This window comes from Callionymus lyra, chromosome 17 (genome assembly GCF_982586985.1).
Source record: "Callionymus lyra chromosome 17, fCalLyr1.hap1.1, whole genome shotgun sequence".
NCBI lineage: Eukaryota > Metazoa > Chordata > Actinopteri > Syngnathiformes > Callionymidae > Callionymus > Callionymus lyra.
This window is the reverse complement of record NC_141834.1, coordinates 19,184,352-19,212,152: the sequence shown is the minus strand read 5'-3', so window position 1 is coordinate 19,212,152 and position 27,801 is coordinate 19,184,352. Positions and strand designations below refer to the sequence as shown.

The 27,801-nt window shown below is 36.0% G+C and overlaps 3 protein-coding genes across 4 annotated transcripts; all 3 read right to left on the bottom strand.

Annotated features, from left to right (window-relative positions):
* Positions 1 to 74: 74 nt before the first annotated feature.
* LOC148062899 (trophoblast glycoprotein-like) lies at positions 75 to 4,837 on the bottom strand. 2 transcript variants are annotated; one of them, XM_087778770.1, is made up of 3 exons: positions 4,766 to 4,837; positions 2,933 to 3,272; positions 75 to 1,907 (listed from the first exon to the last, which is right to left on the bottom strand). In XM_087778770.1, the coding sequence occupies exons 1-3, from the start codon at positions 4,809 to 4,811 to the stop codon at positions 938 to 940; spliced, it is 1,356 nt and encodes a 451-aa protein (XP_087634896.1). In that variant the 5' UTR covers positions 4,812 to 4,837; the 3' UTR covers positions 75 to 937. The 2 variants fall into 2 exon arrangements, with proteins under 2 accessions (XP_087634896.1, XP_087634897.1); XM_087778771.1 differs by lacking the exon at positions 4,766 to 4,837 and having other exon boundaries at positions 2,933 to 3,511.
* On the bottom strand, positions 4,654 to 9,143 carry tmem222a (transmembrane protein 222a). Its single transcript, XM_087778772.1, has 6 exons — positions 8,990 to 9,143; positions 8,763 to 8,847; positions 7,548 to 7,579; positions 7,360 to 7,456; positions 7,157 to 7,287; positions 4,654 to 5,109 (listed from the first exon to the last, which is right to left on the bottom strand). The coding sequence occupies exons 1-6, from the start codon at positions 9,106 to 9,108 to the stop codon at positions 5,022 to 5,024; spliced, it is 552 nt and encodes a 183-aa protein (XP_087634898.1). The 5' UTR covers positions 9,109 to 9,143; the 3' UTR covers positions 4,654 to 5,021.
* A 2,946-nt stretch (positions 9,144 to 12,089) lies between these two features.
* wdtc1 (WD and tetratricopeptide repeats 1) lies at positions 12,090 to 26,578 on the bottom strand. Its single transcript, XM_087779036.1, has 16 exons — positions 26,436 to 26,578; positions 25,896 to 26,017; positions 24,142 to 24,225; positions 24,025 to 24,071; positions 23,785 to 23,896; positions 22,630 to 22,817; positions 22,373 to 22,555; positions 22,213 to 22,307; positions 20,818 to 20,933; positions 20,681 to 20,753; positions 20,526 to 20,610; positions 17,065 to 17,235; positions 16,761 to 16,996; positions 16,528 to 16,693; positions 15,072 to 15,264; positions 12,090 to 12,970 (listed from the first exon to the last, which is right to left on the bottom strand). The coding sequence occupies exons 2-16, from the start codon at positions 25,941 to 25,943 to the stop codon at positions 12,773 to 12,775; spliced, it is 1,995 nt and encodes a 664-aa protein (XP_087635162.1). The 5' UTR covers positions 25,944 to 26,017; positions 26,436 to 26,578; the 3' UTR covers positions 12,090 to 12,772.
* Between the last annotated feature and the right edge of the window lie 1,223 nt (positions 26,579 to 27,801).

Below are 27,801 nucleotides of genomic sequence, written 5' to 3'. Positions count from 1 at the left end.
CAAAAACAACCACGACAGTTAAATACATGAAAGTTTTATTTGAAATAGGTGTAAATACAATTATTGTGTTTTTAAATACCTGATGATGCAATCACGTTGAAGACACACTAGTGAACGTACTGGAGAATTATATCTACGATAAATGAAGTAGAACGTAATGGAATATGACACGACATCGTGAAATAAAACGCTTCAGTGCCCTGGGATGCAAAAGGCACTTTTATCATAAAAAGACGTAATATATGAAAGAATATCAGTGACTACAGAATATTGAATAATTCAAATGTTGAAACTTAAAAAAAATTTTAAGCATTGAATTATTCTTTTGAAGATATACTTTAATAATTTCTATCTTGAAAGATTCAATAATTGAATTTCCAAATTCTATATTTTTTAAATGAATGAGTATTTTTACAGATAGAATTACAATATATCCAACCTATAATTATTAAAAAATAAATTTTCTAAATTTAATATTTTTTTTAACTTGTAAAATTTTGAATTCAATATAAAAAATGTTGGAAAAATAGTTTCAACAGACAAAAGCAAAAGAGCACCGAGCTACTTCAGCAAACTCTCGGCCAATCAGGCGACGCGCAGATGGTCATGTGATTATAAGAAGCGCTTCCAAAGCAACCGTATTATCTGGTGTTACTATTACATTTTATATTGAATTTAAAAGGCTACGGATTAAAAAATATTGAATTTAGAAAAAATAATTCATATAATTGTGATTAGAATATCAAACTGTATGTGTAAAATAAAATGTATTTGTTTTGAAAATACGTTTAAAACAAATTGAAACTTTCAACATAGAAAGTATAAAATTCAATGCTTAAAAACATTTACAATAAAAAAGTTTTCAACATTTGAGATCCAACCATAAACATTCTGATAAATACTAGAACTACTTCCTATCTTCAGCTCCGGCGTTTGCTCAAAGGTTCCGAGGCGAAGAGGTCATGACCTGCTTGACGTCGGTCTGGACGATGCACGTGTCACTGGGCAGCTGCCGGCTCAGAGACGGCTGTAGATGCGCCGCCGCTCTGGCGCCGCCGCCGCCGTTCTGCGCCGAGATCTGGCCCAGCCGAGGGTCCGAGTCGATCTCGTACCTGTAGTGGTACCCCTCCAGGACGTCGTGGCACGCCTCCCTCGTCTCGTTAATCCAGTTCTTCATGCCTTTGCGGTTCAGGTAGAGCACAAAGAGAAAGACCATCCCCACGAATCCCAGCACCAGACCCAGGAAGACGTAGGAGGTCTGCAGGGAGATGTTGTGCAGCTCGGGCAGGACCTGGACCAGGCAACCCAAGCTGGGGGGTCCGAGTCCCTTCAGTCTGGAGTTGAAGAGCGAGGAGGGAGACGCGCATCTCACCGCCTCCAGGTCCACCTGAGCTCGGGTCTGATTCAACCAGGCCACTAAGTCCTGGCTGTCGCAGGAGCAGGAGAACGGGTTGTTCCCCAGAAGGATCTGGATGTTCCCCAGCTTCTCCAGCTCCTCCAGGTCCTCCTGCCTCAGCGTCCTGAAGCTGTTCCACCTCAGGTCCAGGATCTGCAGGTGGTTCACCCCGGAGAAGGTCCCGGCGTAGACCACCACCAGGGAGTTGTTGGTGAGGACGAGCTGCTGCAGGTCCGGCAGGTGGGAGAACATCCCGGGCGGGAGCAGAGCCAGGCGGTTCCCGGACAGGTCGAGGCGGAGGAGCCCCCGGAGGTCGCCCCAGCGCAGGGCCGTGGTCAGGTCCGTCAGGGAGGTGACGTTGTACAGAGCCCGGCTCAGGTTCAGCTCCTGCAGAGGACTTCCTGGAATGCTGAGGGCTTCTGGGTGGATCAGAGCCAGATGGTTCCCACTGAGGTCCAGCAGCCGGAGGTTGACCAGAGCGGAGAAGCTGCGTGAGGTCAGTTCTGTCACGCTGCAACAAAAACACACCTTTGTGACGACAAAACAATCACAGCATTTACAACACAACGCCTTAACCCCTGTGTTGTCTCTGGGTCAATGTGACCCGAAAGGTCAGAAACGAATATGTTTGTGGTATCCCTTGTGTTGTCTCTGGGTCAAGGTAAACCAAAAGGTCGGACGCAAATATGTTTGTGGTATCCGTTTGTTTGTCTCTGGGTCAAAGTGACCCAAAGGCTGGAAAACAAATGTGTTTATGGTATCCCTTGTGTTGTCTCAGGGTCAAGGTGACCCGAAGGCCCGAAAAAGAAATATGTTTGTGGTATCCTTTTGTTTGTCTCTGGGTCAAAGTGACCCAAAGGCTGGAAAACAAATGTGTTTATGGTATCCCTTGTGTTGTCTCAGGGTCAAGGTGACCCGAAGGCCCGAAAAAGAAATATGTTTGTGGTATCCTTTCTGTTGTCTCTGGATCAAAGTGACCCAAAGGCTGGAAAACAAACGTGTTTGTGGAATCCCTTGTATTATCTCAGGGTCAAGGTTACAAGAAGGCTAGAAAACAAATGTGTTTGTGGTATCCCTGAATGTATGGATTTGTTATTTTTAAATAATTAGATTCAAAATTATTCTTTTACACATACAGTTTGATACATTGATTCTAATAATAACAATAATATAATAAGTTCATCTTTTTTTAATTTGTAGTATTTTTTAATTCAATACCAAAAGAGATACTTGATCGAACCTTCAGCCAATCACGCGACATCGTCTGGTGCCTCCAGTATAACAACAATCTTCAGTTCAATATCAATTGAAAAATATTTAAATTTGAGAAACTATCTTTGAATTATTTACATCAAACTGTATGTGTTAATTAAAAAAAAAAAAATTCAATTCAATGATTAGAAAACAATAATTCAACCTTTAAATAAATAAATGATTTAATTATTTAAAACAATATTCAATGTTTAATAAAAAGCAACATTTCAACAAAAGATTGAAAGTTTCAACACAACACAACTACACACCTGCACGACTCACCTATTGTTGCCGAGGAGGAGGTTGGTGATGTTCTCCAGCTGGTCCAGGGACTCCGGCCCGACCCGGCTGACATCATTCCCGGTGACGACGAGAGTGCGAGCGAACGCCGGAACGCCTCGCGGGAGCGCCAGCAGATTCCTGGAGACGCACTTGACCGTCCGGGTGACCAGGAAACACTCGCACCCGGCAGGACACGCAGAAGTCCGGCTCAGAGCAGGAAGCAGCAGCAGCAGCAGCAGCAGCTCATGGACACGCATCTCTGAAGGACGCCGGGTGAGGACGGACCAGAGGCTGCAGGGATGATGTTCTCCCGTGTCGCTCCTCCAGTGGAATGAAGACTCTGGAGATCAACGCTCGTTCGTATCGGGCGGAATCTGCTGCTGGAGGAAAAAGTGAGCGACTCCCTTAAAGGGACAGAGGCCGGTGATGTGCTAATGACTAGCAGTGACATCAGGTTGTATTTAACCTATGATTTTGAATCTATTTTTGTTATTATTGAATTTGATCATTTCTATATCACAAGGTTGAAAACATTTTTTATTGATAAATTAAATTCAATAATATCTGATTGAAAAGTTGAATTATTATAGTCATCAAGTCTGGTCACACTATTATTATTATTATTATTATTATTATTATTATTATATTTGACATTGAATTGTGATTAGAATATAGAACTTTAATGTCTGAAAATATTCATTCATTTGAAAATATTTGAATTTTTGATTTAACATTCAATATACAAATAATTGAATTTAAATTTTTCATTGAAAACAAACAAATAGTTCAATATAGAAATAATGAAATTTAATTATGAATCAACATTTCAATAATAGAATTAAATAAAACTGAATAGACGTTTTCTTATTCCTTCATTCTAAAAAGAAAATGCATTTTTACATTTTATTTAAAAACAATATTGAATACAGAAAAAATATTTTGAATTATTGGAATTAAATATCAAACTGTGTAAAAATATTTTAATTGTTTGAATGTTTGTTTTTTTAACAATCAAACAAATTCAAAATTTAATATAGAAATTATTTAATTAAATTATTAAGAAAATAACTCAAATTTAACTCAAATTTCATAAAGAAATTGAGAGTTTCAACAATTAAAATGTTTAATTCAACCATTAAATATTCTGAAGCCGCAGATGGAGAATCTATTTAAAGCTGCACTTTATCATCACTTTATTATATGTACACAATTATAATGTGTTTGAATAATTCAACAAACTCTTCTACATAGTTATATGTTTAAATTAATTGTTGTTTAAATTAATTATATAAAGAAAACATTAAATTACTTAAGAAAACATTAAATTATAAAAAGAAAACTTTAAATTATATAAAGAAAACATTAAAACATATCAAGAAAACGTTAAATTATATAAAGAAAACAATAAATGATATCAAGAAAAAAATGTATTATATCAAGAAAACATTAAATTATATAAAGAAAGCTTTGAATTATATAAGAAGTTATTAAATTATATCAAGAAAACGTTAAATTATATTAAGAAATCATTAAATGATATCAAGAAAACATTAAATTATATCAAGAAAACATTAAATTTGATAAAGAAAACCTTAAATGATATAAAGAAACGTTAAATTATATAAAGAAAACATAAAATGATATAAAGTAAACATAAAATGATATCAACAAAACGTTAAATTATATTAAGGAAATGTTAAATTATATGAAGAAATCATTTGTTTATATCAAGAAAACTTTTAATTACATAAAAGAAATCATTAAATTATATCCAGAAAACATTCATTACATCAAGAAAACACTAAATAATGTCAAAAAATCATTAAATTATACCAAGAAATCCTATTTCCCACATTATTCCGCCTGCATCTTTCATCATGTTTAGCGAGTGTCGTCTCTGGCTGACAAGTTATTGACGCCTCCTCTCACGGCTCATGGATCCAACGATCCAATCCTTCATCTCTGGAAGGTACATTACAGGCAGATGATGAAAAATGCAGGAGGAAGCCATCGGTCGAAGCCACAGAAGAGAAACAGAAGCTGGAGTGGAGAAGGTTTAATAGACAAGAAGGAGGAGAAGAAGAAGGTCTCAGGGCAGGTTGACGGTGACCACGAACATGGCGAGGGCTCCGGACAGCATGGCGAAGGGCAGCCAGGTCTTGAGGACGGCGCCCCAGCTGCGGGACGAGAGCCGGTGGTTAGTGTGCGGCGGCGAACGGACGGACAAGGACGCGGTCCTTCGCCGTGCGGGGAGCCCCAGCGAGAAGGTGACCTCCGGCGGTGACACGGAGGGTAGTTCTGTCAGAGATGAATTATGGACTCCCCTGCTGGTGGAACCGAGGGACAGCATCTGCCGAGGCAGCACCGGGTGTGACGCAAGTCCCTGTATGTGGGTCAGCTGAGAATAATGAGGGGCTTCTCCGGGCCATATGTCTCCGGATCCTTTGTGCGGCGGTCGGACGCATGTGGAGAAGACGCCGCTCGCGGGACGCTACCGCTAGTACAAATACTAGTACAAGAAGTACTGGAGTATACCACAATATTGATGGTTTCATTGAACATGTAGAAACTTTGTATTTTTGTATTGAAATGTTAAGCATTTTATTACTTGTCTAAGAATTAAAATTTGAATAAATTAATTTAAAAAAAATACGAAATTTTAATATTCCAATAATCCAAGAATATGTTTTTCACAAGATTTAATTTAAGTTTAATTCAAAGTCTTTAAAATTCTATATAAAAATGTTGGTATAATAACGACACCGGACTAGAGGCTGCACGATATATCGAAAAACTATGGATATCGCGATAATGGCACGTGTGATATGCATCGTAAACATGTGATAATTTATCATTTTTCATAGTATAAATCAAGCATTTCTTAAATGCGAACTTTGAAAAATCAGTGTCAAGTTCTATAAAGTTTTCAATTTGTACTTCTATGTCTGGTTGTTGTTTACGTCTCCGTCTGTCTGTGAACTGTGCGGCGCAGCTTGCTAGGCTCGGTTGCTATGACGACGCGTCAGTATATACACAAAACTAATACTAACTTATGATCTAGTCAAACACTAGTGATCCAGTCACTCGTCTCTTTCAACCTCCTTTGTTAAAGCAACATATTGTAAGAACTTTTCATCTCGTCTCAGTTGTTTTCTTATAAGATCGTGAACTTCCAAACAAACCTGTCCGTCTTCACCGTATGCTAACGAGCTAAGTTGTTAGCGTCATTTATATAGTGTTATGTGTGTGTGTACAAGGAGGTGGATTTATTATTGATTTGGTGATATCACGACCCGCCGGCAGCTCCTCTCTGATGTCGCTCAGATCAGGATACACCTGGCTGCCGGTAACTAGAGCCATGATACGATACGATACGATACGATACGATACGATACGATACGATACGATACGATATGATACGATGCGACATGATACGATACGATACGATATATGATACAATACGATATCTGATACGATACGATATATGATACGATACAATACATGATACGATACATGATACGATGCAATACTATATATGATACGATACGATATATGATACAATACGATATATGATACGATACGATACGATACATGATACGATACGATATATGACACAATATATGATACGATACTATATATGATACGATACGATATATGATACGATACGATACGATATATGATACGATACGATACAATACAATATATGATACGATACGATATATGATACGATATATGGTACGATACGGTACGATATACGATACGATACAATATATGATACGAAACGATACGATACAATATATGATACGATACGATACGATACATGATACGTACGATGAGATACAATACGATACAATAAATGATACGATACGATATGATATGATACGATATACGATACGATACAATAAATGATATGATACGATATGATATATGATATGATACGATGCGATATGATACGATACGATACGATACAATAAATGATACGATACGATATGATACGATGCGATATGATACGATACGATACAATAAATGATACGATACGATACGATACGATACAATATGATACGATACGATACGATATATGATATGATACGATACGATACAATATGATACGGTACGATACGATGCGATACGATACGATACGATACGATGCAATAAATGGTACGATACGATGCGATATGATACGATACGATATGAAGTTGGTCATCATTCTCGTCACCATCTTACCTGACGTGCCTCCCGTGCACGAGCGCGAGCGCACACAGCTTCACCATGTTCCAGGACGAGCAGTTGTCGTAGCACATGAGGTTGAGAGCCATGGCCACGTGAGAGTGACAGTTGTCCATGCACAGGTTATGCTGGCAGGAGACGAGACGGTCGTTACTCAGTTGTTATTCAACGACACATCTGGAGCGTTATCGTGGACCTACTGGTCTGCACTTGTATTCTTCCGAGGCGTCGTGGACGGCCTTGTCCCAGGTGACGGCTCCGTTTCCAAACACTTTGTCCACGTCCAGCTTCCAGTATCTGCAGGAAGTTGATGATCCACACAAATGTTTGGTTATTTTAGACAAAAATAATAACATCTAGTTGAATATAAAAGTATCTTGTTGTTTACTTTGTTGGTCTGCCGAAGCCCATGTTGTCCTCCTGGAAAGACAATTAAAGAATGTATCATTTTTCTTTCTATGATTATGAAGAATTAATGATTAGAATGTTTAATCGCATCTTTTTTCAAAATAAAAGTTGCATTAAAAATATATAACTTCACAATTAAATATTTAAAGTGATAACAAATGAATGTAAAAATGTTAAATACAAGCCACTTGAGAGATAATTATATAATAATTTAATATACTTAATTGAAAATAAAGGTTATTTTTTTCCAATTATATAGATTTTCCCAATAAATGTAAAAAAAAAAGAATAATAATAAAGAACAAATTATATATTTAATGTTACAGTTATTCAAGTGAAAATAAATCACAAAATATTTTAAAAATTTATGAATATAAATGTAATTGAGCTTTGACCTTTATTAAAAAAATTATATAGTCTAGAATTAGTTTATTTAAAATAAAGGATATACAACAAGATTGTATTTAGTTTAATTTTCACAATAAAAGTTGGAGAAAAATAAAATAACTTTACCATTAAATAAACTTAAGTGATAATAAATTCAAAAAGCAATATATTATTAAAATGTTATATTCTATATAAAATACAGCTCATCTGAGCGTTGACCTTTATTTAAAAGTGTTTTTAATAAATAAATATATAAAGGATAGACAACAAGATTTTTTGTTCAATCGTATATATCTTTTTATCACAATATATATATATATATATATATATATATATATATATATATATATATATATATTACTCTTTAAGTGATGAATAATAAAAAAAAAAAAGAAGTTTAATAATTTAATAAAATTCTAACAACTCATATGAGCATTTACCTGAAATTAATTTAATATAATAATCTTATACTTTATTTTCACTCCTATATCCTATTTTTGGATGAAAATAATCTTTAGAGACTCAGAGTTATGTTTATTAATTATTAATCATCTTAATAATAATACAGCAATAACTAATTTATTTTCTTTCCATGTAAAACCTAAAGGTAAATTAATGTGTTTTAATAGAAGAAACTATAACGTTTATTAAAAATAAAAGCAATATTGTTTAAATATTTGTGTTTTAGTTCAATTATATAGATGTTCAGTCTGTTATTTTATAAAATCGTCGAAATGATAATTAATTGTTTAATTTAATGTAAAGTTAAAGTGACATAAAGTGTTAAAAGTGTAATAAAAATACTCACAGAAACATAATAAGATCCTGCAAAATCTCGAATAACCCCTGAAGACGTGCAGATTCCCATGTGACCGATGAAGGGCAGAACCCACCTAAACAAACAACAACATCCAGCATTAAAAACATTTATATTTTCAGTTTAATTGAATTTAAAAAACGTATGTTAGCTTCAGTGGTGGCTAACGCTGTAGCTAACATGCTAGCGGCGCTAGCACAACATGTAGCATGTCTTACGACAGCAGCGGGATGGGCGTCCAGACCACACAGAAAGGATAGCGACTGGTCTTCCGCTCGTGTTTGACAAAGTCCCGGTGATAGTTGATCATGATGTCGACGTCCTTCTCCTCCGCCATCACTGCCCGAGTGACGTGTGGAGGAGCGTCCGGAGACAGACGCGTCCCTGAACGCATCACCTGTCAATCGTATTGACGCGAGTCTTGACACCTATACTTTGATAATATTAAAGTATTTCATATTAAAGTGGACTTTAATGTTGCATTTCATGATGAAGAACTAACAATAATTGAGCTTTTACTTGAGATAAATTTGTTATGAAACACTATAAATGAAATAGAATTGAAACATTTTGGTTTTAAACTTCATCTAACCCTTAAAACACGTTTATTGTACTTAAGAATGTACAAAAACTACAATATTTCTATGTGAAAAATGTGTCTGTTGTTGCACATTAGATGTGTTCCGAATTAAACTTGTTCTAAATTTGACAAACCACATTATTTTCAATATGTATATCATTAATAAAAAACATCTGACTTTGTTCGTTGTTTGTAATTTTTATAAATTATAAATATAAAACACAGCTCATCTGAGCTTTTACCTTTATTTAAAAAAAATGAAGTTAAAAAAATTGTTTATTAAAAATAAAGAAAATGCAAAAAGATTTTAATTTGATTAAATCTCACAATAAAAGCTGAAAAAATAAGCAACTTTATCATGAAATAACCTTCAAGTTATAATAAATTACAAAATATAATTTTATACAATTATTTAAATATGAATACAACTCATTTGAGCTTTGACCTTTATTTAAAATATTGTAATAGTCCAAAAATAGTTTACACATTAGATGTGTTCCAAATTAAACTTGTTCTAAATTTGACAAACCACAATATTTTAAATATGTATATTATTAAGAAAATACATCTGACTTTGTCCGTTGCGTGTAAATTTTACGAGTGTATTATTATGAATAATAAAAGATAATAATGAGGTTTTGTTTAGTTGATATTTTCTTCTGCAATAAAAGTACAAATAATAATAAAAGCTTACAAATATATATGTTCTAAGTTACTTCTTTAAAAGAGTTACTAAGAGTATTGATCATCACATTAGTATAACATGGTAATAACACATGAATAGATCATGTAATAATAATATTGTGAGATACTGATGAGGTAACAAAGGAACAGAAAGATACTTAATCATCGATATGAAGAAAAAAAAACTGTATTTTTTGACAATTCCGTCAGACATCAGCAGGAAACAGTGAACCTCACGCTGTGACCTTGCTAGCTGGGTCACCTCATTACAACACGACACCATCCTGGAGATTCTAATGGTGATGTACTGTGACCACGTTTGTTGCCTAATAGTCAGCAAAAGCCGACAGCAGAGCCGACACTGATTCATGAGCAGGAAGGCAGAAAGTTCACGGCGTTGCTTCACCTGCCGTCCATCTTGCCGGCCTAGTTACTGTTGCAACATACTGTACCTCGTATTGATCCTCGTGTTCTTCAACACACGTCCTCCAAGAACTACACCTCAATATATACATACAATATACTTTATTTTAGTTGAATTATATAAAAAGATTTATGTAAAATAAAGAGTAATGAGATGTTTTGTTCAATTTCATAGAACATTTTTTTCCACAATAAAGGTTGAATTAAAAATAATAATAATAACAGTTTCACAATTATATATATATTTTTTAATAAATAATATTTTAAAATTTGAATCATCTGAGTGTCAACTTTCATATTAAAAAATATTATTTTAAAAATTAAAAAGTATAGGATAGTACAAAACTCTCTTTTCATCAATCCATCCATATATGGACATTATATGATCCTGGCGATGACTGAGGACAAGAGGATACACTAAATCCAACAGCTTTAAAGCCGTTATTTAAAAAATAATAGTTACAATGTAACAATTACACATTTTTAAATATATACATTTTATTTAATCATCTGAGCGTTGACATTTATCAAACAATTATCGTTTTTTTTTTTTAAATAGAAAATATAGGATAGACAACAAGATATTTTGTTCAACCGTATAGATATATTTCCCTAAAATACGTCTCATCTGAGAGTTGTCTTTTATTTTTAACTATTTTTATTTAATAATCTAAAAATGGTTGTCAAAAATCGTAAACAGTGGGTTACTAAAAGATCGGTACCATCGAACAAAACATCTCGTCGTCCATCTTAACGCCCTCAATATAATAATAAAACATATTTCAGCTTCACTAGTGGCTAAGGCTGTAGCTCCTGCTAACATGCTAGCGATGCTAGCAAGAACATGTAGCATGTGAGCAGAGGACATCAAAAATGAATATAAAAATATAAAATAAAACCCATCTGAGACTTTTATGTTTTAACATTATTTTTCATTTAATAACGTAAAAAAAACGTTTGGAAAAATAAAGAATAATCAAGATGTTTTGTTTAATTATAATATTGTCCCTCAACCTATAGCTGTTCAATAAATAGAAATACAATAACTCGACATTTTTAATTGATAATAGATGAATTTAAAGTGAATTAATTTAAAATACAGTATATAATAAACCGTTTTTATTTAGTTATCTACAAATATGTATATAAAAAAAATGTTTTGTTCCATCATATGGATTTTTTCTTTCCAAATAAAGGTTGAATTAATAAAAAAACTACATTTATTTATTTTATTTTAGTTCAATAATCTAAAAAAAACAACAAATTTTTTTTTTTCACTCCTATGTCATTCTACGACACTGGATGGTTGTGTGAACATCTCAGAAGCTAAAATGTTCCCCTGTGTGACTGACTTTGACTGGTCTATGTTGAACCTCCTTCATTACCGTAGAGCCAGCAGAAGATGATGTAAAAATACTCGTCACTCTGGCTAGGGAACACTCTGGCTTGGGAACACTCTGGCTTGGGAACACTCTGGCTTGGGAACACTCTGGCTTGGGAACACTCTGGCTTGGGAACACTCTGGCTTGGGAACACTCTGGCTTGGGAACACTCTGGCTTGGGAACACTCTGGCTAGGGAACACTCTGGCTAGGGAACACTCTGAAAAGTAAAAAAAAATGAAACAGCAGATTTTTTTTGTTCAACTCTTTACTTCGACAATATTAACGGAACTTTTAACGACCAAAGTAAAACGCGGGAGAAGCTTGGAAGCGTTTCTTCATGACGACTGAACCACGGGGTCAAAGGTCGACCCCAGAACCATCTCGATGGTTTCACCACCAAAGCTTCAACAACCGTCCGTCGAAGACGCTTCACCAACACGCTGCGTCTAAACATAAAACCTCCCAACACTCGCTGGATCTCGATAAAACAGAACCCGTCGGACGAAACGTAGAAACATAAGAGCGTTGAATCCGACGTGTCGCGAAAACAACCAAACAGTCGTGAGCGAAGCTTTTTTTTTTTTTTAGAGAAACTAGAGCGAGTTGATACTTGGCTTTCCTTCGGAGATGAAAAAAGGAACTTGTTCTGCGACTACGTTGGCACCGACTCCTTCGCGCCTCTGGACCTGAACAATAGGTCGACACGCTGAACCTCTCACTGGCATGTTGTGTGAATCCAACATTTTTCTGGGGGGAGGCTCAGGTTTTTTCGCCTCAGCAGCGAGGGGGGGGGGTGAAGGGGATGCTGAGGTGTGCAGGTGCTCTGAAGGGCAGAGAGGGTCTTCCTGACCCTGATGAATGTTCCTCTCTCGCCCGTCAACGGAGTCGTCTGCGAGGACGATGCATAAGTGCGGTTCTACACGGAGGCGTCTAGCTGGGCCGACACTGGACCTGTCCGTCCGAGCCCTCCTCGTCGTCCGAGCCCTCCGGGCCGATGCCCCGCAGCCCCGTGATGCGGTACCCCATGTTGAGGAGCATGACCTCCAGGGGGTCGGCGTTCATGCGGCGCTGGTTGGCGAGCGCCGCCGCCTCCATGTCCTCCACCACTCGCCCGCACTCGCTCTCCACCTGAAGAGAGAGAGGTTGTTTCGAAGCAACAATCAATACTGACGTGTGATCCTGGTGATGACTGAGGACAAGAGGATACACTGACTCCAGCAGCTTTAAAGCTGATGTTTGGAATTTTAAAAAAAAACAAAAAAAAGTTTAACAATTACACGTTTTTTTTAATATATAAATAAAATTTAGATCATCTGAACGTTGACTTTTATTCAAACAACTGTTATTTTTTTCAAATAAAAACTATAGGAAAGCAAGATGTTTTGTTCAATTGTATAGACATTTTATTCCACTAATAAATGTCGAATAATCAAAATAATCTATAGTTTTTAAGAGATTATAAATGTAAAATACCTTTACCATTCATCTGAGCGTTCTCTTATAATTTACACTATTTTATTAAATAATCTAAAAGTAGATATATTTGAACAAAACATCTCGTTGTCCATTTTAATGCACTCAATAAAAGTAAAAAAAAAAAAAAAAAGAAAGTACAATAAAATATTTTACGTCATGAAAAATTCATATAAAAACAGAGGCCGAATAAGATGATGTTTGAACATATTTTGGTTTGAAAACAAATGAAAGCAGTTACGACTTCGTCAAGAGTCATGTGGTCTGTAAATACTACAACACCACAGTCAAGTACTGGACAATACTACACATATATACTTGTTACTACACTATCACAACACAAGAGTCAAGTACTGGACAATACTACACATATATACTTGTTACTACACTATCACAACACAAGAGTCAAGTACTGGACAATACTACACATATATACTTGTTACTACACATTCACAACACAAGAGTCAAGTACTGGACAATACTACACATATATACTTGTTACTATACTATCACAAAACCAGAGTCAAGTACTGGACAATACTACACATATAAACTTGTTACTACACTATCACAACACCAGAGTCAAGTACTGGACAATACTACACATATAAACGTGTTACTACACTATCACAAAACCAGAGTCAAGTACTGGACAATACTACACATATATACTTGTTACTACACTATCACAACACCAGAGTCAAGTACTGGACAATACTACACATATATACTTGTTACTACACTATCACAACACAAGAGTCAAGTACTGGACAATACTACACATATATACTTGTTACTACACTATCACAACACAAGAGTCAAGTACTGGACAATACTACACATATATACTTGTTACTACACATTCACAACACAAGAGTCAAGTACTGGACAATACTACACATATATACTTGTTACTATACTATCACAAAACCAGAGTCAAGTACTGGACAATACTACACATATAAACTTGTTACTACACTATCACAACACCAGAGTCAAGTACTGGACAATACTACACATATAAACGTGTTACTACACTATCACAAAACCAGAGTCAAGTACTGGACAATACTACACATATATACTTGTTACTACACTATCACAACACCAGAGTCAAGTACTGGACAATACTACACATATATACTTGTTACTACACTATCACAACACAAGAGTCAAGTACTGGACAATACTACACATATATACTTGTTACTACACTATCACAAAACCAGAGTCAAGTACTGGAAAATACTACACATATAAACTTGTTACTACACTATCACAACACCAGAGTCAAGTACTGGACAATACTACACATATAAACGTGTTACTACACTATCACAAAACCAGAGTCAAGTACTGGACAATGCTACACATATATACTTGTTACTACACTATCACAACACCAGAGTCAAGTACTGGACAAAACTACACATATATACTTGTTACTACACTATCACAACACCAGAGTCAAGTACTGGACAATACTACACATATATACTTGTTACTACACTATCACAACACCAGAGTCAAGTACTGGACAATACTACACATATATACTTGTTACTACACTATCACAACACCAGAGTCAAGTACTTGACAATACTACACATATATACTTGTTACTACACTATCACAACACCAGAGTCAAGTACTGGACAACACTACACATATATACTTGTTACTACAGTATCACTATATATCGTATCGTTGACCCTGTATCGTGATACGTATAGTATAAATGAGTGAACGGATGTACCTCTGGTCGTGGGTTCCATAATCTGACCACAGTCTCGATCCCGCTGGAGGCCAGGAAGCAGTAGCTGGGATGAGGCTGCAGACAGTTGACGATGGACTCGTCCCCCTGAAGGATCCTCACCAGGTTGGTCGTCTCTTTCTCCCAGATGAAGAAGGAGCCGTCGTCCGAGCCACTGACGATGTACTGGCCTTTGCTGCAGGGAGAGAATTAACGAAGATAATATTAGAACTAACATCAACGTTAGCGTAAATTATGTAGAGTTGTGCGAGTGTACTGTAGTAACAAGGACATCTGTGTAGTATTGTCGAGTACTTGACTCTGGTGTTGTAGTATTTACAGACCACATGACTCTTGACGAAGTTGTAACTGCTTTCATTTGTTTTTAAACCAAAATATGTCCAAACATCAGCTTTAAAATCTGCTGGAGTCCACTGTATCCTCTCGTCCTCAGTCATCGCTAGGCTCACTGTTCATTTGTTATTGTATTTTTACTATGATGTTTATTGGCAAGAATCTAGTGATACAATACATATCACGATACAGGGTCAATGATAAGATCTCTATTGATAGTGTAGTAACAAGTATATATGTGTAGTATTGTCCAGTACTTGACTCTGGTGTTGTGATAGTGTAGTAACAAGTATATACGTGTAGTATTGTCCAGTACTTGACTCTGGTGTTGTGATAGTGTAGTAACAAGTATATACGTGTAGTATTGTCTAGTACTTGACTCTGGTGTTGTGATAGTGTAGTAACAAGTATATACGTGTAGTATTGTCCAGTACTTGACTCTGGTGTTGTAGTATTTACAGACCACATGACTCTTGACAAAGTCGTAACTGCTTTCATTTGTATTCAAACCAAAATATGTCCAAACATCAGCTTTAGATACTGCTAGAGTCACTGTATCCTCTTGTCCTCAGTCATTAAGCCTAAAAACTGCTGGAGTAGACTGTATCCTCTCATCCTCAGTCATCAAGCTTTAAAAGCTGGAGTCACTGTCTCTTTCAAACGAAGGACGTTATGAAATTAAATTTCAAAATGAGATGCAAAAATAATAAACAAACGCAGTGAATATTTGCATAAGTGTGATTTAAAATTGTACATAGAGTTTGATATTCTAATTCCAATCATTAAAGAATACATTTTCTAACTTTGATGATTCTATTTAATTTTAAACTCCAAATAATAATATGTTGGTATAATAATGCAAACATTATTGAAAAAAATTAAATACAATTATTAAAAAAATGTTAAACTTTTAATATTAAAATTAATGATTCAATCATTTAAATAAATAAAAATGTGTTCAGAAAAAAATTAAACAATTTAAAAGTTAAATTACACTATTTAATAATCTGCTTAACTTCCAAAGACAACTCTCTGCTAATTCCTTCTGTGTTTAAATGCCGCCCCCTAGTGGGGAGTCATAGCAACGACACGTAGCTCCTCGTACCTCCCAAAGAAGTTGGCCTCCTTGATGTCAGTGGTGGTGTTGCAGTGACCGCAGTATCTGTACTTGTAGTCGTAGCTCAGCTGCCTCAGGATCAGCTCGTCCTCAGGCACCGACTCTTTGCGATACAGCGACTGCTGCCGGACGGATCCTCCTCCTCGCTCCTCGTCTGTCACGACCATCACAGGCACGTCAGCGACCGCCGTCACCGGGTCACACACACAACGGGTTCCCACCTGAGTTGGACTTGGAGAGCAGGGACGCCCGGATGTCCTTGTCCAGGGCGTCGCAGGCGCTGCTGCCGGCCTGCTCCGGGAACTTCCCCTTGAAGTCGTCCAGGCAGTCCAGGGCCTCGGGCACGTAGTTGAGCTCGAAGAGGCAGCGGGCGAGTCTGAAGTGAGCCTTGAGGTGACCCGGGTTCAGCGTCAGGGCCCTCAGGCAGTCCCTCAGAGCGTCGTAATGGTCTCCGTCCCTGAGGCGACGAGACAAGCCGCCGTAAAAGACTCTGGAGCACGAGGGTCACGGGGTCAAAGGTCTCACCATTTCCTCTTCATGTAGGCGGCGGCTCTGTTGCCGTAGAGCATGGCGTTGCTGCTGGAGTGATGGATCCCCAGACTGTAGAGCTGGATGGCTTCGGTCCACTGCTGCCGGGCAAACGCCTCGTTCGCTCGCAGCTTGATCTTCTCCAAGTGCGGCGGAAGATCAGCGGCACTGACGGACAAATGTTCATTTAAACAGCAAGTCATACGACAATTGAACCATCAGTGTCATCAGAATATAGAATTTGTTTATATTTTAATGTATTTTATTAAATGTTTTAAGCATTTCATTATTATTTAAATAATTATATTTCATATTTTCAAATGATATATACTTTTTTTTTACTCAGAGTTTGATTTTCTAATATCAATAATTAAAAAAAATATTTAATTCAATATGTTTTAATTTGTGGACTTTTAAATTCAAAATAAAAAATGTTGAAAATGGCTAGGTATTTTTTCTTTTAATTAAATTCAAAAAATCGTTTTTTATTATAATAACCTTTTTAATTATCTGTAATAACTGCAGGTGTAAAAAAAAAGTAATTACGAATATATTCATTATTATTTTGCCTATTAATATACACATTTTGGAATTCCTTTATTTTAAAAAATAATAATAAATGCATAAAAACATGCAATTATTGAAAACAGTTTAAATGTAAAATTCAAACAATATTTTGAGGATTTTAATCCGGGATATGTTTAAACTTCGTTATCCAGTGATTTTCACTTCCGCTTCCGGTGAGCCTTTGATCGGCTGCTTGAACGTGAGTTCCTGCAATAATTACCCAAAACAGTCGTTTTAACGACTACTTGTCCGGATATTATGCTCATATCACTAAAGATATGTCTCAAGCATCTCGGATCTATGATCGTGATGCTCTTCTCAACATCAGAGAGTCGATGGAGGATTAAAACCGCGACCGTTACCAACGTCCGGTGAACGTGTTTCCGGCTCCGCTTCTCATCGACTCGGACTCTGTGGAATATCGTTTGATCTCTCGGGCGATTTCCACAAGCGATCGAGTCGGGCTGGAGTTCAGGTCAGGATGAGACGCGCAGTCGCGATCGCTCGGAACAACTCTGGCGTCATCGATGTTTGATCGACATTCCTCTCACTGAAGAGCATGACGACACATCAGCGCTGCCGTCTGTCCAGACCTCAACGAAAGGTGGTAAGATTTTTTCATTTCCTCTCTTTAATTCGGCTTTTACTACGGAGTTGAACGTCAGTAACAGCTGGTACCCACGTGACCGCTGTTCGCTTCAAAAGATCCCGCTCTGCTGTCAGTGACGTCGTCAGTGACGTCATCGGTGCTGAATGTGGGACTTCTTAATGTTCGCTCCATTACTAATAAATCCTTTATTCTTAACGATCTTTTCACAAGAGTTAATTTGGATTCATTATGTCTTTCTGAGACTTGGCAGAGAGAGGAAGAGTTTATTCATCTGAACGAACTCTGTCCAGTAGGGAGCGCTGTCCTGGGGGAAGCCTCGCCTCCCTGGTCGTGGAGGAGGTCTTGCTACAGTTTTAAGGGAGAGTTGTTCTTGCAAAGTGATTCAGACACAGGAATTCACTTCTTTTGAGTCTCAGATGATCTTGGTTGGTTCTACAAGACCTTTCTATTGTGAGTCAATCTACCGTCCGCCTGGTCCTGAGGCGATGTTCTTGAAAGACTTTAGTGACTTCTTATCTTCCATTATTCAAATGGAATCTGTCCTTATTCTTGGAGACTTTAATCTTCATGTTGATGACGTCACATCTTGTTCTGCTAAAGAACTTTTAACTTTAAAAGAAGCCTTTCATTTTGAGCAACATGTTTCTGAACCCACTCATCAAAAAGGCCACATTTTAGACTTAGTTTTTACTCTTGGCCTGAACATTTCTAATGTATCTGTACATGATGTCCATCTGAGTGATCATTCTCTTGTCTTGTTTAATCTGGACTTCATCCCTGAACCTAAGCCTTTGAAAGTTAGGTCTCAGAGGCGTGTCATCTTAGCCGATACTGCAGACAGTTTTTCTGCTATGTTTGACCGTCTTTCCTTTGATGACCAGACGTGGACAGTTTGATTCACTGTTTCACTGGTCATTGTGTTGAAATACTGGATCAAGTGGCACCTGTTAAATCGAACTTGAAAATTCAGAAAAAACGGTGCCCTTGGACAAATGAAGATCTCCTGAGTCTGAAGAGACTTTGTCGAAAGACTGAGCGTCTCTGGAAGTCCACTAAACTTGAGGTGCATAGACTTCACCTCAGGAGGGATCTGATGACTTCTTACAATGAGATGGTAGATGGTAGTCGGAACATGATCTGGAGCTTGTAATCCATGCGTTTGTTTTTTCTCGCCTGGACTATTGTAACAGTTTATTTTCATGTCTTAACAAGAAGGATGTGTCTCGCCTGCAGTTGATTCAGAACTCTGCAGCGAGAATTCTGAGCCGCTCTAGTAGAAGAACTCACATTTCTCCGATCCTTAAAACTCTTCACTGGCTTCCAGTTTCTTTCAGGATCAACTTTAAAATTCTGGTTCTTACTTTCAGATCTATTCATGGTCAGGCTCCTCCTTACATCACTGATCTTATCCAGCCTTACAGCCCAGCTCGGGCTCTGAGGTCTGTGGATCAGAATCTACTTATGGTTCCACGCACACGGCTCAGGACCAGAGGAGAGAAATATTTTCAGGCTGTTGCTCCTAAGCTTTGGAACGATCTTCTCTCTCTTTGCGCTTGATGGATCTACTGACTCCTTTAAGAAACATCTTAAGACGTTTCTATTTGTTCAGGCTTTTCCTTGATTTTCTGGAACTCCTGTGTTGTTCTCAGTATTATCTTGACCTTTAAAGTATATACTTTTTTGAGTATTGTTTTGATTGTTAAAGCGCTTTGTGACCCGGGTCTGGAAAAGCGCTCTATAAATAAATTACTTACTTACTATAATTCGACTGCCTGTTACAGACGTCTACCGGCAGATGGCGCCGTTTCACAATGAATCGTAACATACACGCCATCCATGGCCAATACTGTAGTATAAATAATTATTGATTATATGTCCTGGAGTCTGGTACGTTTGGACAGAAAGAAGATGAGTAAACTTTATTGACAATCCAACCTCTGACATTTTAAAGTACAGCAACTCTTAGAGCAGATAAGTCATTAAGAAAATTAGCTTTTGTATTTAAGGTTAACTGGACAGATTTTGGAAGATTTTTTTATGACTTTCTGGAACCTGATAACATGGGAAATCAATATAGAAGTTTTACTGGACCCGTTTTATATTTTATTCAATTTTTGTTCGTTTGTTTTATTCATTTTACATGTGTTTTTTTTTTTACCTTGTGTGTGTGTTTTAAATCTTGTTTTATTCAATCATATTGAAGTATTGGTTGATGTAATGATTACATTTTAATGTAAAGATGAAAAAGGTGAGATGGTTAAAAAAAGAGAAGATTCTTTACCTCCACCTCAACTTGTTTGCTGCTAACTGAATGTGGCTGGCTGGTAAGTGAATCCCGTTCGTCGTCTTTCCATTTTGCACTTCACCTAAAAAAAAACACAAAAATAAACATTTAAATTCGTACATTTCCATGCCGGGATCTGACGAGCGACTCACCTGTTGATTGGCACTTCTTGGGCAGGTAGAAGGTGTACGGCCTTTGCTTGAAGGTCAGATCAAACAGGTACACCTGAGAGACAGACGTTGAGAAAAGAATCCGTTGATTGTTGATGTTCGGAGAGAGAAGAAAGTACCTGTTCTCCTCCCATGTTGACCAGCAGCTCCGTTCCATCTGGACTAAAGGTGACGTAAGTGGCCACCAGAACCCTCAGGCGGTTATTGTAGTCCGGGAGTTTGACTGGCAGGTGTCCTGCAGGAACATTTTTTATTGACTCTATATGTATGTAAATCATTGAAATATTGTTCTTTTTAAGCATTTAATTCGTTCTTTGAATCATTTAATTCATAATTTCATATTAAAAGAATCAATTTGCTTTTTAAATAATTGAATTTAATAATATGTGTATAGATTTTCACATACACAGTGTGATCATTTTGTGATTACAGTGATTTAAACAATTTGATTTCATTTTATTGTGATCAATAAAGTTTTACCTTACCTTAATCTAATTCAAATATAAATTCCAACTTTCCTATTATTTTCATCAGTAGCCTTTTTAAATACAATATAAAAACGTTGGTATATAATTACCGCTAGACAATATTAGTTGTATTAGCACCGAGCTGCTTGATCAAACTGTCAGCCAATCAGGAGACCTACAGACGATCATGTGACGACGCCTCACCATGACAGATTCAAAACAAATGTTTCGTCTATGACACTGTTTTACTGATATTTTTTTATTGAATTTAAAAGGCTACAAAATTAAAAGAATATCGAATTCGTTTTTTAGTATTGGAATTAGAATATCAAACTGTATGTGTGATCATTTTATTTTGTATTAAAATATTAAATTAGAATATATATTCATCCTTTTCATATACAAATATTTGAATTAAACTACTTAAATTCAACCATTTAATATAGAAATTGTTTAAATAAATACTGTGAAAATGTTAAAACATGATGAAATTTAAATATCTAATACAATGTGTAAAATTTGTTTTTATTTCTCTTGCTGTTGTTAAACCGAATTTCCCCTCGCGGGACTAATAAAGGTTTTCTGATTCTGATTCTGATTTCTGATTTTCTTTTAAATGAGTTAGTAAAAAATAAATGTAATTATTTTAAAAAATAATAATAATTCAACCATTTACTATAGAAATTATTTAATTAAAATACTGTGAAAATGTAAAAAAAAAAGAGATGAAATTTGAATATCAAACACCATGTGTAAAGTTTTCTTTTAAATTATTTAGAAAAAAATAAATCGAATTATTAAAAAGAAATAATAATTATTCAACCATTTACTATATAAATTATTGAATTAAAATACTGTGAAAATGTTAAAAAAAAACATGATGGATTTTTTAAAATGTATCAAGTAAAAAAAATGAAATGATTAAATATCTAAAATAAATGCTTAAAATTGTAATAAAATAATTAAAGGTTTCACCATTTAAAAGGTTAAATTAAATCATTTAATTTTCTACTTAACTACCGACATGACAGTAAACATCAAACAGACCTGCGACGTAGTACTGCCCGGCACCGTCCGGGATGGGTTTCTGTGGGTCGGACAGCGTCTGCACGGCCGCCGACGTGCCCTGGAGCAAGGACTTCCTGAGCGAGGAAGTCAAAGGTTCAACCGCTGCAGGTTTATAACCAGGTGTTCCAGGGAAACACACCTGTAGTTGTTGATCATCCGGATGTCGTAGAGGCGAACGAACGGACCCGTCGCCCCGACCGCCATGTAGTTGTTGTCCTGCGGGTTCACGGCCAAACACTTGGCTTCCACCAGCTGACCGCAGAACTCGGTCAAGTCAATCAGCACCTCGGAGCGTTTACCGCTGTCCCGTAAATCATATTGTCTGTGGACGACCACGGAGTCACGGGTCTGTTGCAAGTGTGTGTGTGTGTGTGCGTGTGTGTGTGTGTCTCTAACCTGATGATGCCGTCCTCGGCGGCGCTCCAGAAGGTGCTGGGCCACATGGGCGCCGTGGCTATACGTTTGACTCTGTTGGTATGATCAGAAAACATATGAATGGTTTCCTTCACCGACAGGTCATGCACGTGAACCTTGGTGTCGGCCGCACCGGTTATCAAAATCCTGTCCTCGGTGTGAGGCAGGAACTGCAGAGAGACACAGGGACAGTTAAGACACTTCTTGAGACACATGTTAGATTTGTTTCCATGGCAACTGGAGCCACCGAGGAGGGACGCGGGGAATACTTTTGTAATAATTATATATACTTTTCTTTTATTGGTTGAATCATATTTTCAATGTTTTAATCTACTGCGGCGACCCAAGGAACCTGGGAGGTCCTGAGCTCTACTGTGGTTGGATTTAACATTTCAAATGTTGAAACCTTTCATTATTTTATTACAATTTAAAGCATTTATATATATATATATATATATGATATTGCTGATATTTAAACAAAAGATAAAATCTCTAAATTCATGTATTTTCAATTTGTCGCCTTTTAAATACAATATAATAACACATTAAATACAATTTAAAACATTATTTATTTATTTATCTATTTATACTATATTGCACAATTTTTAACTTATTCATATTTATATTTATACTTTTTTAAATACATATTATTTAACGAAATTTCGTTGCCAGTTTCACTGCAGTTCTTTTCTGTACAATGACAATAAAAGAAAGTCTAAGTCTATAAAAAAAAGTACTTGATCATGTGCTTCTACGTCATCACATGATCCTCAGCGAGAGGCGTGATTGGCTGAAAGTTCCAACTATCTCAGTATTCTTTTGGTAAATTTAATTTTAAGTAATACAAATTAAAATATATAGAATCAAATGTATTTATTTAACTACAGTTATTAGAATAATAAACTATCTGAAAAAAGTATTTATTAACTTTTTTTAAATATTCTTTTAATTAAATCATAAAAAAACTAAATTCAACCTGAAATACAAACTTGAATAAACAAATCATTAAATTACATTTGTTTACTTAAATAATCGCTTTTACATTTAATAAATTAATTAAAATAGTTTAATGCATGCTTACAAAACAACAACTTTATATACTGATGGCACTGATATATACTTTGATATTCTACTCACCTTTACAGAGAATATGTTCGCAGCGTGACCAGTTTTCATAACTGTAAGTGCTTTTTGTTTAAATGGATCCCAGACGATGGCATGTTGGTCATCTGAGCCCGAGGCCAGCAGGCTAAACAAAAATAGAAGATAAACATTTATTAGAACGTTCAAAGCGAACAAACGAACGCACATTTATTGATAACATTAAGCAAACAACGAACCCCAAAATGAAAGAAGAAAACATTGATTGTAACTTACTCTCCTCGTTCGTTCCATTCTAGACAGTTCACGCAGCCGGCATGTCCCTGCAGACGTCGTCAAGAATCATTTCTTAATAAACTGTGTTGCAAACAAACAGAAGGTTATTATTATTACCTTAAGTTCTGCTTCCAGTCCGAGCCTCTTGATGAGAGCGTCTGTCACATGGTAGTGTCTTTGGAAGCCAGAGGCCGTGTTGTCCTGCTCACATCACAACAAACATGTCTCCGGGTTTAGCAAGAAAGAAAACGAATATTTTGAATGAATCATCTAATGATTCCATCCATACTGATGAAGTATAAGTCACTTCTAGAGTCAGTGAGGGCAGAAACACATGAATCCACTGCATGAATGTATGATACTACATTTACTCCTCAAATCACACCTGTCTTCTGTGAAGCTGACAGCAATGCATTGTTGAGATTTTTCATTGACAAAATTAAATTTTGGTGCAGTTTTAGTGTATCTGCCAATCAAATGAGGTCTGAATCGGCAGATATGTTGTGTGGAGTCCTTCAAGGTTCTGTTCTGGGTCCTTTATTGTTTTTGCTGTACTTGATTCCCCTCGGTATAATGATTCAGAGATTTCCAGATGTTTCTTATCACATTTTTGCTGATGACATCCAGCTCTACTGCTCTTTTGATCCAACTGAGCCCCAGAGGCTGAACAGCTTAGTCAATTGTTTGCTAGAAATCAAACAATGGATGAGTGAAAACACTCTACAGCTAAATGTGGACAAAACTGAAACACTGGTGATTGCTCCAGACCAGAGGAGAGAAATCTTTTCAGGCTGTTGCTCCTAAGCTTTGGAACGATCTTCCTCTCTCTTTGCTCTTGATGGATCTACTGACTCCTTTAAGAAACATCTTAAGGCGTTTCTATTTGTTCAGGCTTTTCCTTGAATTTCTCGAACTCCTGTATTGTTCTCAGTATTATCTTGATCTTTAAAGTATATACTTTTTTTATTTTTTTATTTATTTTTGAGTATTGTTTTTGATTGTTTAAGCGCTTTGTGACCCTGGTCTCGAAAAGCGCTATATAAATAAATATTAATTACTTACTTACATTGAGACGGCTCTGATGATCAAATCTTTTCATTCTTGAGATATTTTTAGTCTCTCTGGCATGAAGTGAATCTTGAAAAAACAGAGCGTTAAAGACACATCAAAGGGTCTAGTTTTTGTAAAATAGACCTTTAACGTTGTCAAGAAAAGATGAGAGTTTGAGGATTGTTTACATAGAAACTTAACATTAAAATAGTTTAAATACCAAACAGTGTCAAAGACCCTTTGACTTGCAGGCTTTTCCTTGATTTTCTGAGACTCCAGTGTTGTTCTCGGTGTTCTTGATCTTGACCTTTAAAGTATATATTTTATTGAGTTTTATTTTGATTGTTTAAGCACTTTGTGACCCTGGTCTGGAAAAGTGCTATATAAATATAATTTACTTACATACTCACTATATTTAAGTGGCCCCCAATGGGTCAGAGATTGTGTATGAACTATTTTTTGGGGGGTTTACTTCTTTAATGTATTACTAGTCTCCAAATATGCAAAAAGGGTTTTTGTTTTAGGGCTTTTTTCTCCCCTTCTTGTCATAATTGTGAGTATCTATAGTCCCTCGAAATGATTTCAGTGGATATAAAAACATATTTGGGAAAAAAGTGCTTCTATATCTGATTTTAAAAAAGTTGTATAAATACAACAAAACAATAATAACATCATATTAAGCTTGATTTTATTACTTTATTCCCCTTTTCACTCCTTAATTTCTACTCAAAAGAGCCACTGTATAAAGATGTGGCCCCTGAAGAACCGTACTCGCCCTGCCACCGGTATATAAAGACATGGTGCCAACTTTGGATTCTTACCCTGATCTGCCTGTGCAGGAGATCCCGGGTGATGTTGACAGAAGCCATGACCTTCCTTTAGTTTAGGGTTCAGGAAGGATTTGGGTTCACAGCCTCAGCAGCATGTCGTTCCTTTGAGGAAACTGTAGGAAGAAGAAAACACATGTTGAAAGTAGGAAGATCAACAACTTTTTTTTAGGAGATACACCTTAAGTCAACAGTGTGACCTTTGCAACAAAAAAAAAGGTAATTCTTAATTTATTTAATATTTTTCTGACATATTTCTCTGCAGGAATAAACTCTGCAGATGTTCACAACATGAGCATTTCTTTAGCTCAACGTTGCTAGCACAGGAAGCTACTACCAGCGCCGGATAATCCCTTTAACTGGACATGAAGGAGCAGAAGCAGCGAGAGTTCGATCCTAACATGACCTGAAGCTCAACTTTAAATGTTTCTGAAGACTTTCTCTCTGAGGCCACAGAGACCCTCGCAGTAGTGACGTGACATCGCTAGCTACACAACCGTGCACCTATGGCGGGGTTCGCAGGCTCGTGTTTACCATCTACGAGCGCGTGGTCGTCAACATCCTGTCCTGCAAGGCGACGAAGTTGTGCTCAGAACGTGTCCATTTATAAATGTTCTTAAATCTCACTGTGAGAGTTTGTTGACAATCCTCGCTATAAACCTGATCTGACGGGGACGGAAGCTCCTCCCACTGACCGGAAGCGGAAGACGGAACTTCGGCGTGTCTTTGTTTCAAAGTAAAAGTAGTAAATAACGCATCATGTTTGGGTTCTTTATATTTAGAACCATAAATATGTTATTGCCAGTGTTATAAACACAACAAAAGATTTTGTGATAAAATTTCAGAAAAAACAATAAACAATAAATTAAAATAGAATTAGGGACATTATATTTTATTGTTTGTTGTTTTTAATAATACTATAACAAATAAATAAGAAAGGTTGGTTCTGTATTTAGATATTAAATTAAAACTGGGTAAATGAAAGTTAGTTAGTAAGTAAATAATATTTATTAGAGATCATTTAATTTGCAAAATAAATGCATTTTCTAAATATAAATAACACAATTGATCCCCATTTGGGGAATTAAAGTTGTCACTGCAGTTCAAAGCAACAATATTAAACACACACATTATTACATACAGTTATATACAGTATTATCACATACTATAAAACTTACCAAATAATAAGGGAAACAATAATACATCAGAATCAGAACATGTTTATTGCCTGTGTAGTGAACATATATCAGGATTTTTCTTAAGGTGATGACAGTATATAATTAAATTAATTAAATAAATAAATAAATATATAATATAAATACAATTATTTGAATAAAATAAAATGAATATTCGACATAACATTAAAGTGACATATACAATAAAATATATGATTTCCTATTTTTTTTTATTGCTGTAGCTAATTGAAAAAAAAAACAATCAATAAAGTTGTACCTAACCTAACCTAAAATAAGTCTCCTGCCTAATGATAATGATAAATATGATAAATAAAATTTAAAAATAGTTTAGGTACTCAATAATGAACTATCTCTTCAATATCTATTTGTGTAAATATTGTTCATGTTATCACTAAAAACCAACAACTAAAGATAAAGAGTGTCTTTCCAAATCATTGATTTTGTAACACAGACAGCTGATAAAATTGTGTTTTAATGATTGGACAAACATGACAATAAAGTACACAATAAAGATAAATGGGACACATCATGAGAGTTTAAAATCAGCTGATTTTACCTTCTTAAATCAACTTTTCTGTCACCATAAAGAAATAAGATTTAATATCACAACAATTGCTGCCTTTGCTATAAATAATAATAAATATTTCCCTTTCAGTCTTTTGTTTATATCCACTGTGCTATATAAATAAACAATATAGTCTAAT

Excerpts from the sequence above, each read along its gene's own strand:
- LOC148062899 (XM_087778770.1), bottom strand. The coding sequence starts at position 4,811 with ATGATGAAAGATGCAGGCGGAATAATGTGGGAAATAGGATTTCTTG. Across the intron at positions 3,273-4,765 it reads GTGGGAAATAGGATTTCTTG|AGTCTTCATTCCACTGGAGG; the intron begins GTATAATTTAAT and ends GTTGATCTCCAG. Across the intron at positions 1,908-2,932 it reads CTCCTCCTCGGCAACAATAG|CGTGACAGAACTGACCTCAC; the intron begins GTGAGTCGTGCA and ends TTTTTGTTGCAG.
- tmem222a (XM_087778772.1), bottom strand. The coding sequence starts at position 9,108 with ATGGCGGAGGAGAAGGACGTCGACATCATGATCAACTATCACCGGGAC. Across the intron at positions 7,457-7,547 it reads GGCTTCGGCAGACCAACAAA|ATACTGGAAGCTGGACGTGG; the intron begins GTAAACAACAAG and ends AACTTCCTGCAG. Across the intron at positions 5,110-7,156 it reads GTGCACGGGAGGCACGTCAG|CTGGGGCGCCGTCCTCAAGA; the intron begins GTAAGATGGTGA and ends CTCGTCCCGCAG.
- wdtc1 (XM_087779036.1), bottom strand. The coding sequence starts at position 25,943 with ATGGCTTCTGTCAACATCACCCGGGATCTCCTGCACAGGCAGATCAGG. Across the intron at positions 24,072-24,141 it reads GACTGGAAGCAGAACTTAAG|GGACATGCCGGCTGCGTGAA; the intron begins GTAATAATAATA and ends CGACGTCTGCAG. Across the intron at positions 22,556-22,629 it reads GCCGAGGACGGCATCATCAG|ACAATATGATTTACGGGACA; the intron begins GTTAGAGACACA and ends GGTCGTCCACAG.